This window comes from Pristiophorus japonicus, chromosome 21 (assembly GCF_044704955.1).
Source record: "Pristiophorus japonicus isolate sPriJap1 chromosome 21, sPriJap1.hap1, whole genome shotgun sequence".
NCBI classification, from domain to species: domain Eukaryota; kingdom Metazoa; phylum Chordata; class Chondrichthyes; family Pristiophoridae; genus Pristiophorus; species Pristiophorus japonicus.
The window spans coordinates 70835636-70852870 of record NC_091997.1 but is presented as its reverse complement, the minus strand read 5'-3'; the positions used below and the strand labels follow the sequence as shown (position 1 = coordinate 70852870).

The following is a 17235-nucleotide window of genomic DNA, read 5'->3' as shown; positions in this document are numbered from 1 at the left end:
ACCAACATAGATACTCTCCGGGTTCTCCCATGACAAATGGTTCCTTGTGTGACACTGGAACCTGTACCAGAGTATGAACATAGGAGCAGGAGTAGGCCATACGGCCCCTCGAACCTGCTCTGCCATTCAGTAAGATCATGGCTGATCTGATCATGGACTCAGCTCCACTTCCCTGCCCCCTCTCCATAACCCTTTACTCCCTTGTCGTTCAAAAATCTGTCTATCTCTACCTTAAATATATTCAATGACCCAGCCTCCACAGCTCTCTGAGGTAGATAATTCCACAGATTCACGACACTGTGAATGAAGAAATTCCTCTTCCTCTCCATTTTAAATGGGCAGCCCCTTATTCTGAGAATATGCCCCTAGTTGTAGAGTCCCCCACGAGGGGAAACACCCTCTCTGCATCTACCCTGTCAAGCCCCCTCAGAATCTTGTACGTTTCAATAAGATCACCTCTCATTCTTCTAAACTCCTGAGTATAGGCCCAACCTTTCTCCTTAGACATCTCCGTCATCTCAGGTGATTCGTTGCCTTCAGGACAAGAGGATAAAGGGAAGAATTTGAAATTAAATTAAATGTTCCTTGACACTACCGTCTCACTGCCCGATTTATTTGTTAGTACAGGAGCAATGCTTAAGATTTCAATGCGATTTACCGCCTCTTGACCTTCAGGGACTAAGGCACTGTGACTCATCCAAGCTCGTGATTTATTGAAGTGCCATTTTGGGGACGGGAAGAATTTCACTAGACTTCACCGTTATTGTCTGCAGAGTCAGAACATGAGCATAAAGAAAAGGGAACACGTATCTGTTTGATCCCTTTTAATTATCCACCTGATAATAATACACCCTTGCTGTCTAGACGTGTTATTAGTGCCTCAAAACTTGTGCATTGTTCAATGCTCCCTATCCGTTTGAGATTGGATGGTGCACAAGAACATAAGAATTAGGAGCAGGAGTCGGCTATTCGGCCCCTCGAGCCTGCTCCGCCAATCAATGAGATCACGGCTGATCTTCGACCTCAACTCCACTTTCCTGCCCGATCCCCATAATCCCTTGATTCCCCTAGAGCCCAAAAATCTATTTCGGCCATGAATATACTCAACGATTCAGCATTCACAGCTCTCTGGGGTAGAAAATTCCAAGGATTCACAACTCTCTGAGTGAAGAAATTCCTCCTCATCTCAGTATTAAATGGCCGACCTCCTATCCTGAGACTGTGACCCCCTAGTTCTAGACTCTCCAGCCAAGAGGGAAAAAAAACACTCGGCCTCTACCCTGTCAATCATCCTCAGCATCTTCTATGTTTCAATGAGATCACCTCTCATTCTTCTAAACTCCAGAGAGTATGGGCTCAATCTCTCCTCATAGGCCAAGCCTCTCATCCCAGGAATCAATACATTGGAACATTACATCTGTGAAATTAGTGTTCAAATCCTGGTGACTGAGATGAGATAACGGTATTCCTTGTTTACGGGCTGTTGAGGATTAAAGGAGAAATGGATTTAAGGCAGGGACCGAGCCACATCTGACCAAGCTGTGCCCTCAGAATATGACACAAACATATGTAGGCGGGATTTTCGGTGCTGCTCATTTCGGGGCGGTAATGGCGGAGGGGCGGTACAGTTTGCGCCTCAGTCAGCAAAATTGGACAGCTGGGCCCCGAGTGTGGGGCGCAGCGCTAAGGGAGGCATTGTACACTGCACTTGGGGCACAAGGCCGGCTGAGCGACTGAAAATCCCGAGCTAAACAGCCGGCCTCGGAGCGTTGTAAGAGAGGAGCAGGGTGGGGGGAAAGAAACTGGGAAAAACCCAACAAAAACATTCCCAAATACATAACCCATGCCGCCACAACATAAATCACAAAGAAAAGAAAAGAAAAAAGAATCACACTTACCCCTGAGGTCGCCATTACTTACCTTGTTTAAGCTGCTACAGCTCAGACCACCACCTTTCACAGGCGGTCCCAGCACAGTACTCTTCCGGGCGGTAATGCTCCGCGCCCCCTCGAAACCGGCACCGAATGTCCCGGCGGGGCGCTGGAAGCTGGCTGTCCACCCGGAAGTGCTTACTGCTGCCATTGCTGCCCCCCGGGGCGCTAACAGGGGCAGCAGCGGACCGGAAATCCAGCTGCAAAGCAGTGTTTTTGTGGGACTTTATCTCTATTTTCATTCATTGAAAATAAGTCTAAATGTATGTCCTAATTTAGTTCAATCAGCCTTATTAAACAGGGCATTGTAACACTGTGGCAATATATAGAATTGCTGTACAGTAAAATAAATTGCATAAGAAATCCTCACTAGAGTGTTTTTATATTAAGTTGTGGAAGATTAGTGGTTTTCTAATCCTAAAGCTAATCTATTTGTGCTTGCTTCTATTTCTGCGGTCTCTCACTCGCTCATTTCAAATGCCGTTGTGATGTCAGTTACTCTCCCACTCAGCCTCACTGTGGGGCCGTTGACACCGTTCGAGACCCCAGGACTGAAGCGCGCATGATGGCAGATAACTGCTCTGACTCAGCTTAAATTAATTCTAATTAGAAGAACTGATCACGCTGTTCTGTGATGCCTCCATGCTTTAATATCAAGCCCAGATCCTGCAACTGCAGAAATTAAACCTCTTTTATAACCAAAAGAAAGAAAGACTTGCATTTCTATAGCGCCTTTCACGACCACCGGGCGTCTCAGAGCGCTTTACAGCCAATGAAGTACTTTTGGAGTGCAGTCACTGTTGTAATGTGGGAAACGCGGCAGCCAATTTGCACACAGCAAGCTCCCACAAACAGCAATGTGATAATGACCAGATAATCTGTTTTTGTTATATCGATAGAGGGATAAATATTGGCCCAGGACACCGGGGATATCTCCCCTGCTCTTCTTCAAAATAGTGCCATGGGATCTTTTACGTCTCATCTGAAAGATGGCATCTGCGACAGTGCAGCGTTCCCTCAACCGAGTCAAATATTTGAAAAATAAAATTGGTCCTAAAATTACAAAGAGTCTACAAACACCAAATGTGCTTGACTCAGATTCTTCTGCCTGGTATTTAGTTTGGGTTAAAGAAACGGGAGAGGAATTCTAGACTGATGCACTGGGCATTTGCATGCTGTTATCCCACAGAGTAATTTCAGGGGTCTTAAAAACAAAATGCATGAAATGGTACTGGGGGGTAGAATGAGATGGATGGTAAAAAAAACCCGAGATTGATGAATGTTTTTATTCCTGTGATGTGTGCATCACTGGCAAGCCCGGTATTTATTGCCCGTCCCTAATTGTCCCTTGAGAAGGTGGTGGTGAGCCGCCTTCTTGAACCGCTGCAGTCCATGTGGTGAAGGTGCTCCCACAGTGCTGACTTTGTTGTAGCGGTTTGGTACAACTGAGTGTCTCGCTGGGCCATTTCAGAGGGCAGTTATGAGCCAACCACATTGCTGTCGGCCTGGAGTCACATGTAGGCCAAACCAGATAAGGGCAGCAGATTCCCTTCCCTACAGGACATTAGTGAACCAGCTGGGGTTTTTTTTTACAGCAATTCGGTCACCATTACAGATACTAACTTTTTAAATCCCAGGTTTATTTAATTGTTACATTTAACTAAATTCTCCAGCTGCAGTGATGGGCTTTGAACTCCTGTCTCTCAATCATTAGTCCAGCCCGCTGGATTACTAGACCAGTAACAGAACCACTGTGCTACCGTTCCCGTTTAGGCAAGGGGTTGCGGGTAGACGGAGTTAGGTCACAGATCAGCCATGGTCTCGATGAATGACGTAACAGGCTGGAGGGACGGAACAGGCTGGAGGGGCCGAACGGCCTCCTCCTATTCCTATTTTGCTTCCTGCCTATGGAAATATTGCTTAACTGCATTATGCACTGAGCTGTCTTGCCGTTACCTTCAGAACCTTGTACGTTGAGCTTCGTATTGAAAGTGTTCAAAACTAAAAACCTAAACATTTGTCTTTTTTACAGGAGTAAAAGAGAAACCAACTCCAAGAAATTTTTCTAAGGGAGTGCCGCTGAAAGATCGTGTGAATTGTGGACCTTTTATATTTTGTTTGTTTGGGGAGGGGTGACATATTTGTGAATGAGTTTGCGAAGTAATGATGTACTTTAAACTGCCTTATACACGTTTGTTTCTTGATGTTCTAGTCAAATGGACTGTGTCTAACTAGTGAATGCATTTACTTCAAAGCAGAGATTTTTTTAAATAAAAGTAATTACCTAATTTAAAGGCTCGCATTTTATAGAATCATCGAAGGGTTACAGCACCGGAGGAGGCCATTCGGCCCGTCGAGCCCGTGCCGGCTCTCTGCAAGAGCATCTCAGCCAGTCCCACTACCCCCGCCCTTTCCCCGTAGCCCTGCAAAAAATTTTCCTTCAGGGACTTATCCAACTCCCTTTTGAAAGCCTTGATTGAGTCTGCCAGATCCTAACCACTCGCTGCGTAAAAAAGTCTTTCCTCGTGTTGCCTTTGGTTCTTTTGCCAATCAAATTTAAAATTTGTATTAACCTACCCCAGGAAGATATTTTATTGTCTGTCATAATTTTCATGTAAAAATGACTTGGATTTGTCAACTATGTTCAGTTTTTATATACTGAAACAGTATTTTTAAGGGACTTTTTCTCTATTTTCATTAATTGAAAATAAGTCTAAAAGTATGTCCTAATTTATTTACATCAGCGTTATAAACAGGACATTGTCACACCGTGGTAATATATAGAATTGCTGTACAGTAAAATAAATTGCATAAGCAATCCTTACTGGGGTGTTTTTATGTTAAGTTGTGGAAGATTAAGGGTTTTCTCATTCTAAAGCTGATCGAGTTGTGTTTGCTCCTGTTTCTGCGGTCTCTCTCTCGCTCATTTCAAATGCAGTTACTCTCCCACTCCGCCTCACTGTGTGGGGCTGTGAAGAGGGCCATTGTCTCCGTTATTGACCCCAGGACTGAAGTGGGAATGATGGCCGATAACTGTGTTGGCATCCCTGAGCGCTGCTGCTGACATGCTGGAAAAAGTACCGACGCTTCAAAGGTGGTCACACCTACAAAAGCAAGCAAAGGTTCAAAGCGTTTCAATTGCAATGAATGACTTTGAAGTAGTGACTGTTAATGTAGGTGAGGGTTGCATCAATTATTTATCAATGCATGGAGCGACGTGATGAATGACCAGTTCGTCTGGGGTTTTTTTTTTAAATTGGGGAGCCAGGTTGTCGAGAGAGCTCACTACTCTTCAAATAATGTCAAGGGATCATCGACATCAGTCCTGAATCATATGAACAGGTACACGCACGACCTTGGCTTTAGTGCGTCATCGAAACGGCATCACCTCCCAACAGTGCTGCCCTCCCGTGGTACTGCCTGTGAAGAATGAACCGAGATTGCCTGCTCAAGTTCTGCGCGGTTTCAACATGTAGCCCTCTGACAGGGGCAACAGTCTTACCAACTGTGCCAAGCTGACACTTGACCACAAGTGCTATGTATTTAACCCGTTGTAACCTGCATGCCACCTGACCACCAGAGGGCCACCTGTTGGAGCCCCAAGGGATCCCAGCATCCCTTGGGAGCACTGTATATAAGCAGGCCACCCACGAGATATCTGCACTCTGGAATCTTTTTAAAGGAGCTAATTGTACACTTGCTCATTGTACACAGTACTCAGTTTCACCCTTTATTGTGAGTGTACCAGCAAGCCCATGGAGAGGCCTCAGAGCATCAGTTGCATTCAAGTAAGACTCCAATATGGCTCGAGCCTGCCCTTGGTTACAACGAGCGAGCGGATTCTTTCAGCCGACCATCCATCACGCAGCAAGAGTTAAAAACAGCCCCGTGGTGTAGTGGCGAAACTATATAAATCCCAGGATAGACCGCAGTGAGAGGTTTTCCACTCCTACTCTACATGGCGCATGCCCGACACGAGACTCCCAAAGCAAGCGCTCTACTCTGAACTCCTACACAGCAAGCGATCCCCAGGTGGGCAGAGGAAACGTTTCAAGGACACCCTCAAAGTCTCCCTGATAAAGTGCAACATCCCCACTGACACCTGGGAGTCCCTGGCCAAAGACCACCCTAAGCGGAGGAAGAACATCCGGGAGGGCGCTGAGCACCTCGAGTCTCAACGCCGAGAGCATGCCGAAATCAAGCACAGGCAGCGGCAAACCAGGCTCCCCACCCACCCTTTTCTTCAACGACTGTGACAGACTGTAATTCCCATATTGGACTGTACTGTCACCTGACAACTCACTTTGAGAGTGGAAGCAAGTCTTCCTCGATTTCAAGCGACTGCCTATGATGATGACATGGCGGGATGCTTTTGCAATAGAGCAAGCAAGGAACAGAGTCATGAGGATGCTGCCTGGTATGAGGACATAGCAATGCGAAGAAGGACTTGAAAAGTTGGAGCGGTTTTCATTAGAACAGAGGAGAGCACAGGGTAATTTGATAACGGTGTTAAAAATAATGAAGGTTTGGAACAGAGTAGATAGAAAAATTGTTTCCGGTGGTTGAGGGATCTAGAACAATGAGACATAGACACATGATCAACTAAAAGAGATTTAGGACAATAAGCATATAGGGTTGTGAGGCACTAGAATCATAGAACGGTTACAGCACAGAAGGAGGCCATTCGGCTTGTCGAGCCTGTGCCGGCTCTCTGCAAGAGCACCTCAGCCAGTCCCACTCCCCAGCCCTTTCCCCATAGCCCTGCACATTCTTGTTCTTTCAGGTACTTATCCAACTCCCCTTTGAAAGCCGCAATTGAGTCTGCCTCCAAGACGCTTTCAGGCCGTGCATTCCAGATCCTAACCACTCGCTGCGTAAAAAAAGGTTTTCCTCATGTTGCCTTTGGTTCTTCTGCCAATCACCTTGCCAGAGTTAGTGATTGAAGCAGAGACCGTGTCAACACTTAAGCTAGAGAGATGGTTGAAGGAGAGAGGACCGATGTGACGTGGGAATGTGGATGATACCTGGGCTTAGGGCGATTGCTCATGTGGAGGATAAAGACCAAGATGGATTGTGGGTTAAGTGGCCATGTTATAATTCTCTGTGACCACCCTCCATTCATCCCAGTTTTCCTCATGTCCAACTCCAACCATTGCTGTTTTCTGTTGCCTCCTGACTCTGGTGAAACCGCTCCAAACTCTCGCCATGGGCTCCTCACAACGGATCCATTCCCGGGGAAGCTATCCCTGGCATGAGGCGATGTTGGAGTTTGACTTGCTCAGGTGCAGAGATCTTGGATTCTGATTCTGCACAATAATCTTCCTACATCTCCAGGTAAGGTAAAGGAATTGAATGCAGTCCAACTACATTCTCACGCATGTTCTAAATAGAATACCTTGGCCCAACCACATTTCTTCTCGCTTTTCTATCAACAGTAACTGTATTTCAATAGTATTTCATTGCTTGTAACCTGCCTTGAAATATCCTATGGCAAAGAAAGACTTGGATTTATATAGCACCTTTCATGACCTCAGGATGCCCCAAAGCACTTTACAGCCAATGAAGTACTTTTGGAGTGTGGTCACTGTTGTAATGTGGGAAACGCAGCAGCCAATTTGAGCACAAGCAAGCTCCCACAAACGGCTAGGTGATCCAGGTAATGACCAAATAGTCTGGTTTTCTTTTTCTGATGTTGATTGAGGGATAAATGTTGGCCAGGACTGCCCTGCTCTTCTTCGAAATAGCGCCATGGTATATTTTACGTCCACCTGAGAGGGCAGGCGGGTCTCATCCGAAAGACCGCACCTCCGACAGTGCAACACTCCCTCAGTACTGCACTGGGACCGTCAGCCTAGATTTGTGCTCCAGTCTCGGCAGTGGGACTTGAACCCACAGCCTTCTGACTCGAGCTAAAGTGCTGCCCACTGACCCACGGCTGACATGATGAGGATGTAATGAGGTGCTATATGAATTCAAGTTCTTCCTTGTGCCGCTGGAGAGAAGATACTGAGTCTCTCAGCAACCTGCAGCATCGATTCCATCTGTCCATCTTTGGGTTTAACAATTGGACCTGATGCGGGTTCCTGCTGTCTGACCAGGGGCATCTATCCTTCACAGGCACTTCACTGAGTAATCTTTGACATCAACTGTGGATTTAACCTCCGCTCCAGTCAGTGAACCTGGTGTCCTGGAACCAGGTCTAGGCTGAACCCTTCGAGTGGAATCTGAAGAATGGAGAAATCAGTTTGACCTGCACATGGTACAAAGCCAAAAAAATGTTTAAATGTGGAGATTGAATTAAATTCAAAGAATGACTAAGACGATAGTTCGCGTCGGAAAATCTAGCCTCATTAAAATTGCACCATTAAAGGAAATCATCAACTGTGTATTTTGGTCCAATTTCATATTTTTGAAACAAAATGACTCAAGTACTTGGGTTTACAGTTTGTGTTTCATAACCTGCCATCTGCTGTAGCTTGCATGGATTTATTTAATTAAGGTTTTAAATTAAAATCAAAATACTAAGATGACTCATGCCTTGTGTGTCCTACTGGTGAGAATTTTATGAATGTATATGGACAATTGTGCAAATCGATGGAAGGCAGATATAAAGATACACTCTAAATAAACCTCTGCCTTCTCCAAATAATTTTAATTCAAGCATAGAATTATAGTCTGATAAATTGCTACCCATTGTCTACAATTATGGAGGGTATGTAATCCTAGCCGAACTGAATGTTAAATCCTGGTGCACTCTTAAAACCCTACTATCCAGATGGGGAATTTGTATTACTGCTGGAGATGTCTTGGCATTGTTCCAATCCATGTTCTGTCCTTGCATCACATGTTATAAGCTAACTCAAGCTGGTGTGAGACAGTTTTCCAACCCACACACTCGCTGCCGGCAGAAATGACAAAAAAGAAATAGCAAGCAAGGAAGCATTCCAGATTCATGCTTTAGTTCCTCACACATTACACTCCACTTGCCTGGACGAGTGCAGATCCGACAACACTCAAGAAGCTTGACACCATCTAGCACAAAGCAGCCCACTTGATTGGCACCCCATCCATCATCATCATCTTAGGCAGTCCCTCGAAATCGAGGAAGGCTTGCTTCCACTCAAAGTGCGTTCTGAGGTGATTGAACAGTCCAATACGGGAATTATAGTCTCTGTCACAGGTGGGACAGACAGTGGTTGAAGGAAAGGGTGGGTGGGCAGTCTGGTTTGCCGCACGCTCTTTCCACCTGCGCTTGATTTCTGCATGCTCTCGGCGACAAGACTCGAGGTGCTCAGCGCACCCCCACCCCCAGATGCACTTCCTCCACTTAGGGTGGTTTTTGGCCAGGGACTCCCAGGTATTGGTGGGGATGTCGCACATTATCACGAAGGCTTTGAGGGTGTCCTTGTAACGTTTCCTCTGCCCACCTGGCTTGCCATGTAGGAGTTCCGAATAGAGTACTTGCTTTTGGATCTTGTGTCAGGCATGCAAACAATGTGGCCTGCCCAACGGAGCTGATCAAGTGTGGTCAGTGCTTCGATGCTGGGGATGTTGACCTGGTCAAGGACGCTAACATTGGTGCGTCTGTCCTCTCAGAGGCTTTGCAGAATCTTGTGGAAACATCGTTCGTATTACTCCAGCGATTTGAGGTGTCTACTGCATATGGTCCACGTCTCTGAGCCATACAGGAGGGCGGGTATCACTGCAGCCCTGTAGACCATGAGCTTGGTGGCAGATTTGAGGTCCTAATCTTTGAACACTCTCTTCCCCATCCACCCCCTTAAAAATTCACTCCCTCCACCACCGGCGCACCGTGGCTGCAGTGTGTACCGTCTACAAGATGCACTGCAGCAACTCGCCAAGGCTTCTTCGGCAGCACCTCCCAAACCCGCGACCTCTACCACCTAGAAGGACAAGGGCAGCAGGCGCATGGGAACACCACCACCTCCATGTTCCCCTCCAAGTCACACACCATCCTGACTTGGAAATATATCGGCCGTTCCTTCATCGTCGCTGGGTCAAAATCCTGGAACTCCCTCCCTAACAGCACTGTGGGAGCACCTTCACCACACGGACTGAAGCGGTTCAAGGCAGCGGCTCACCACCACCTTCTCGAGGGCATTTGGGGATGGGCAATAAATGCTGGCCTTGCCAGCGATGCCCAGATCCCATGAATGAATTTTTAAAAACACATTAAATATTATAGTATGTTTGCCTATAACTATGCTCCTGGATATACTGTGATTGACTTTTTAGCTTTATGCTTTTGTGTTAAATGCTGAGTTTTATTGCTTAAATTATTGTGCCTTTCATTTGAAACTTTTCAGCTCTAAATATGCTCTATTTCGCCCAGAGTGAAAATGTATGGGTAAATATTCAGTTTTCCAAAATCTTGGCATCTCGTGATAAATGATCTCTTTTTTAAATGTACATTTTCATGTTTCACCAGGTAGAGTTTTGTGTATTGAATGTACTTTGTGTACTAAATGCGGAGTGACCTTTGACGCCACTGTTCACCCAATAAGTTGGAGGTGAGGCAGGATTTCCTGTGGGAATTTCAGCATTTACTCAGCAAAGCGAACAAAGTCGATCTAAAATGAGCCTCCACGAACTATGGCAGAAAGCGGAACATGGCCTGATGATAACGGTGATTACTCCAGCGATTTTGCAACAGGAATAATGGTGAGGCTATCGGCGCTCACCGCTATGGAGTAAATCAGACAGCAACTTCCGGAGTCCACACGTGTGCCGTTAAACGTGGAAATCTGGAAGTAGCTTTCCAGTTGCACTCCACTCCACAAGCTTCGCTACACTGGTACCTTGCCAAGATGGTGCAGTTAGGTGCAAGTGAACTTTTAACGGCGTGATAAGTCTTAATTACTAAGAAAAAACCCTCTGGTACTGAGAATTTAATTTTATAAGCGTGGCATCTCATTCCTTCAGAATTTAATGGAGATTTAAAAAAATATTATTTTTAACTTTTTCTTTGTTTCGTTTCTCTCTCTTAATCCCATTTTTCTTTCACTTTATGTACATGATTTTATATTGAATGAAATCTTCTTTATACTTCCTGGTTTGGACACTGCCGCTCTCAGTGAGGATTCTTCAATCTGATTGGTTGAAGAGTCACGCTGTTGCCTGCCCTGTCCACACATGCCACAGATCCCCTGTAGAGGGCGCCGTGCTGAAAATGATCTGTAAATACTGTAAGCTGCCCGCAAAATTCGGGCCAATATATGCACAGAATGGATCCCGGTCATTTATAGCAGTGCGATTGATGGGGGAAATTAACCAATCATCCTCTTTCGGGCCTGGAATAGTGGTGTCACTTTGTGCAGCCCGACTAAACGTGTATTTTCAATGTGGGATGCGGGAATGCTCGCACTTATGAACGACATCTCTAACTTATATTAAATATTTCTGATGATTGCCTCATGCGAAAAGAAAAGAAGCTTGCAGGTGGGACTTTGCTGTGTGACAACCCGTACACAGCAGAAATTGCAAAATATAATCCATGCTGTAGGAAGTGGTGTTAGATCAGGGAGGAATGTTGGCCAAGGCGTTGGGCGAATTCTGTGCTTTTTTACCGTCCCGCCTGTTCAACGTTTCATCTGAAGAAAGGCACCACTAACCGTACGGCTTCCCCCCCGCTGCATTGAAATGACGGCCTGTATTGTAAGCAGTCATACTTCTCCATTCATTACAATACTTGTAGGTGTGAGTACGCACGTGTGTGTTTTTGGGAGGGAGGGGAGTTCAGAATCTCACTGAATAATTATTTCCGGAACAAACTGCCTGTTGCCAGGATATCGCGTATTCATTCATTGGTTAAAGAGGAGATTAATGCAATAGTTAGGAAAGACATTAGCTTGGATGATGTGGAATCTATATGGGTAGAGCTGCAGAACACCAAAGGGCAAAAAACGTTAGTAGGAGTTGTGTACAGACCTCCAAACAGTAATAGGGATGTTGGGGAGGGCATCAAACAGGAAATTAGGGGTGCATGCAATAAAGGTGTAGCAGTTATAATGGGTGACTTTAATATGCACATAGATTGGGCTAGCCAAACTGGAAGCAATACGGTGGAGGAGGATTTCCTGGAGTGCATAAGGGATGGTTTTCTAGACCAGTATGTTGAGGAACCAACTAGGGGGGAGGCCATCTTAGACTGGGTGTTGTGTAATGAGAGAGGATTAATTAGCAATCTCATTGTGCGAGGCCCCTTGGGGAAGAGTGACCATAATATGGTGGAATTCTGCATTAGGATGGAGCATGAAACAGTAAATTCAGAGACCATGGTCCAGAACTTAAAGAAGAGTAACTTTGAAGGTATGAGGCGTGAATTGGCTTGGATAGATTGGCGAATGATACTTAGGGGGTTGACTGTGGATGGGCAATGGCAGACATTTAGAGACCGCATAGATGAATTACAATAATTGTACATTCCTGTCTGGCGTAAAAATAAAAAAGGGAAGGTGGCTCAACCGTGGCTATCTAGGGAAATCAGGGATAGTATTAAAGCCAAGGAAGTGGCATACAAATTGGCCAGAAATAGCAGCGAACCTGGGGACTGGGAGAAATTTAGAACTCAGCAGAGGAGGATAAAGGGTTTGATTAGGGCAGGGAAAATGGAGTACGAGAAGAAGCTTACAGGGAACATTAAGGTGGATTGCAAAAGTTTCTATAGGTATGTAAAGAGAAAAAGGTTAGTAAAGACAAACGTAGGTCCCCTGCAGTCAGAATCAGGGGAAGTCATAACGGGGAACAAAGAAATGGCAGACCAATTGAACAAGTACTTTGGTTCGGTATTCACTAAGGAGGATACAAACAACCTTCCGGATATAAAAGGGGTCAGAGGGTCTAATAAGGAGGGGGAACTGAGGGAAATCTTTATTAGTCGGGAAATTGTGTTGGGGAAATTGATGGGATTGAAGGCCGATAAATCCCCAGGGCCTGATGGACTGCATCCCAGAGTACTTAAGGAGGTGGCCTTGGAAATAGCGGATGCATTGACAGTCATTTTCCAACATTCCATTGACTCTGGATCAGTTCCTATGGAGTGGAGGGTAGCCAATGTAACCCCACTTTTTAAAAAAGGAGGGAGAGAGAAAACAGGGAATTATAGCCCGGTCAGCCTGACCTCAGTAGTGGGTAAAATGATGGAATCAATTATTAAGGATGTCATAGCAGTGCATCTGGAAAATGGTGACATGATAGGTCCAAGTCAGCATGGATTTGTGAAAGGGAAATCATGCTTGACAAATCTTCTGGAATTTTTTGAGGATGTTTCCAGTAAAGTGGACAAAGGAGAACCAGTTGATGTGGTATATTTGGACTTTCAGAAGGCTTTCGACAAGGTCCCACACAAGAGATTAATGTGCAAAGTTAAAGCACATGCGATTGGGGGTAGTGTGCTGACGTGGATTGAGAACTGGTTGTCAGACAGGAAGCAAAGAGTAGGAGTAAACGGGTACTTTTCAGAATCGCAGGCAGTGACTAGTGGGGTGCCGCAAGGTTCTGTGCTGGGGCCCCAGCTGTTTACATTGTACATTAATGATTTAGACGAGGGGATTAAATGCAGTATCTCCAAATTTGTGGATGACACTAAGTTGGGTGGCAGTGTGAGCTGCGAGGAGGATGCTATTAGGCTGAGTGGGCAAATGCATGGCAGATGAAGTATAATGTGGATAAATGTGAGGTTATCCACTTTGGTGGTAAAAACAGAGAGACAGACTATTATCTGAATGGTGACAGATTAGGAAAAGGGAAGGTGCAACGAGACCTGGGTGTCATGGTACATCAGTCATTGAAGGTTAGCATGCAGGTAAAGCAGGCGGTTAAGAAAGCAAATGGCATGTTGGCCTTCATAGCGAGGGGATTTGAATACAGGGGCAGGGAGGTGTTGCTACAGTTGTACAGGGCCTTGGTGAGGCCACACCTGGAGTATTGTGTACAGTTTTGGTCTCCTAACTTGAGGAAGGACATTCTTGCTATTGAGGGAGTGCAGCGAAGATTCACCAGACTGATTCCCGGGATGGCGGGACTGACCTATCAAGAAAGACTGGATCAACTGGGCTTGTATTCACTGGAGTTCAGAAGAATGAGAGGGGACCTCATAGAAACGTTTAAAATTCTGACGGGTTTAAACAGGTTAGATGCAGGAAGAATGTTCCCAATGTTGGGGAAGTCCAGAACCAGGGGTCACAGTCTGAGGATAAGGGGTAAGCCATTTAGGACCGAGATGAGGAGAAACTTCTTCACCCAGAGAGTGGTGAACCTGTGGAATTCTCTACCACAGGAAGTTGTTGAGGCCAATTCACTAAATATATTCAAAAGGGAGTTAGATGAAGTCCTTACTACTCGAGGGATCAAGGGGTATGGCGAGAAAGCAGGAATGGGGTACTGAAGTTTCATGTTCAGCCATGAACTCATTGAATGGCGGTGCAGGCTAGAAGGGCTGAATGGCCTACTCCTGCACCTATTTCCTATGTTTCTATTAGAGAATCTGAGGGCGAGAAGAAACTCATTATTGCCCCGTTTGGGGGAAGCAACATCCGGTCGGCTGGACATTTTGCGCCAGGTGCGGCAGTCCCGCCCCGCTCAGTAAATTCGGGTTACCTTCCCTTCCTGGGGCGGTAACGGGGCGCACACCTCAGCAGCGCTGCCCTGTCGGCCGCATAGCGCTGCCGTGTCCAAGGGGCTCCTCCCTCAATCAAAGGGAAAGGCCCAAGCCGCATACACTGCCAAAAGGTGTAACCACCTACCAAGCAGAGCAGCCGGGCCGAGCGATCGCATCGTCAAACCCACCGACAAACCACGACTGGAGCGGCAACGAAAGCACCACATTTTATTTCTCAGCAGCCGGCCACTTCCCCTTTAAATCCTGCCCCAGGTACGCGTGGCCTGAAGCTGGCGCTGTTTCCGCCCCGCCGCCGCTAAACTCCTGCCAAATTTAGCGGGTGTTGTTGGCGGAGCCGCGCCTGGTCGTGAACAGGAGGCACAAATGCACTCGATGTCTCCCCCCTGAGGCTTAATTTCTGATCAATTAGTAACTTTTCTGTTGCTTTTCATCGTTGGTTGATTGAACCTCAACTCGTTTGTAATTCCATGAACTATTAATTCAAAGGGCAGGTGAAACAAAATCAAGGTTTTTTAAATGTGATTTGTCAGCTGAATGTTGAATTGTTGCAACTTTTAAAATCGACTTCATTTTTTATTTTATATTCTCTAAAAGGATTCTTTTCTGTATAAATAAGATGGAAACCGTGAACATTTACAGGTAGGATAACTGAGGATGAGTGACCTGCAGCCTTACTTTAAAAAAAGACTTGCATTTATATAGCGCCTTTCACGACCTCAGGACGTCCAAAAACGCTTTACAGCCAAATGAAGTACTTTTGGAAGTGCAGTCACTGTTGTAATGTAGGAAACCCGGCAGCCAATTTGTGCACAGCAAGCTCCCACAAACAGCAATGTGATAACCAGATAATCGGGTTTGTTTTTTAAAGTGATGTTGATTGTGGGATAAATATTGACCAGGACACCGGGGAGAACTTCCCTGCTCTTCTTCAAAATAGTGCCATGGGATCTTTTACATCCACCTGAGAGAGCAGATGGGACGATGGTTTTAACGTCTCATCTGAAAGACGTTTTGGTTTTGTGATGGTGCTGTCGTCTTTGTGTTACCTTTTCCCGTAATATATGTGGTCTCATTCTTGACCACTGTACACTAATCTAGCAAAGAGCAGATTAATCATACCTAATGATGCAAGCCAATTCTGAAATTCACAATCTTTATGAAAAGGTTCCAAATACTACCAGGTCATAGCCAAGGTTGATATCTAAATCTAGTTAAGTGGCAGCACTCTCACCACTTGAGTCAGAAGGTCATGTTTTCAAGTTCCACTTCAGAGACTTGAGCATATAATCTCTGCCAACACTTCAGTGCTGTGCTGACGGAGTACTGTCCCATCTGCGGGGCCGCCTTTCAGATGAGATATTAAACTGAGCTCCATCTGCCATCTCGGGTGGAGGTTAAGGATCCCATGGGGATATTTCCAAGAACAGCTGCATGTTCTCGATGTCCTGGCCAATATTTCTCCCTCAAGCAACATTTAAAACAGATGATCCAGTCATTTATCTCCTTGCTGTTTGTGGGAGCTTGCTGTGTTGTTAAGGGCTCTATTATAAAGACAAGTCTTTGTATCCCAACTAAACTCAGTTGCGGTAAATTAGTAATGAAAACAGAAAATGCCGGAAACACTCAGTGGGTCAGCCTGCATGCTGGAGAGAGAAACCGAGCTAACGTTTCAGGTCGATGACCTGTCATCAGAACTGGGAGAAGTTAGAGATGTAACAGGTTTTAAGTAAGTGTAGAGACTGGTAAAGGGGGGAGGAGGAGGAAAGAACAAAAGGGAAGGTCTGTGATCGGGTGGAAGGCAGGAGCGATTAAATGACAAAATATTTGATTGTACAATGCAAAAGGAGATGGTAATGAGACAAGTAAAGAACCAAAAGATGAGTCTAGAAGAAGTGTAAAGTAGAATTACTCAGAACAATGGGACTTGTCCCTCATCACCGTACAATATGCACTCTGTTCCCTAATCACTTACTGTTTTATCATAGTTTTCAGACCTATTTTAACCTTGGTGATAACACCGGCTGTGGGCTTTGGCCCTTCACACAGGGGTCTTAATTGTCAGATGAGGTCGTGGATATAGAATGAGGGTGTTGTACATGTGGGAGGTGATTCTGCACTGCCAGTCATACAATCATAAAAAATTACCACAGTAGGAGGCCAATCGGCCCATTGTGTCTGTGTTGGTCAACAAAGAGCTACCCAGCCTAATCCCACCTTCCAGCACTAGACCTGTAGCCCTGTAGGTTACGACTGTTTAAGTGCACATCCAAGTATCGTTTAAATGTGTATCGTCGCCGAGAGCATGCAGAAATCAAGCGCAGGCAGCGGAAGGAGCGTGCGGCAAACCTGTCCCACCCACCTTTTCCTTCAACGACTATCTGTCCCACCTGTGACAGAAACTGTGGTTCTTGTATTGGACTGTACAGCCACCTAAGAACTCAGTGGAAGCAAGTCTTCCTCGATCCCGAGGAACTGCCTATGATGATGATGAAATGTGGTGAGGGTTTCAGCCTCTACCACCCTTTCAGGCAGTGAGTTCCAGACCCCCACCACCCTCTGGGTGACATTTTTCCCCCCTCATCTCCCCTCTAATCCAATTACTTTAAATCTATGCCCCCCGGTTATTGACCCCTCTGCTAAGGGAAACAGGCCCTATCTAGGCCC

The 17235-nt window shown here is 45.8% G+C and overlaps 1 protein-coding gene across 1 annotated transcript in view; it reads left to right on the top strand.

Moving 5' to 3' along the window:
* LOC139234104 (protein ERGIC-53-like) overlaps nt 1–4602 on the top strand; it is a 67702-nt gene extending 63100 nt beyond the window's left edge. The window contains exon 13 of the mRNA XM_070865042.1: nt 3964–4602. Within this exon, the coding sequence (XP_070721143.1) occupies nt 3964–4000 (37 nt within the window). The 3' untranslated portion in view covers nt 4001–4602. The remainder of the gene's footprint in view (nt 1–3963) is intronic.
* The last annotated feature ends 12633 nt before the right edge of the window (nt 4603–17235 follow it).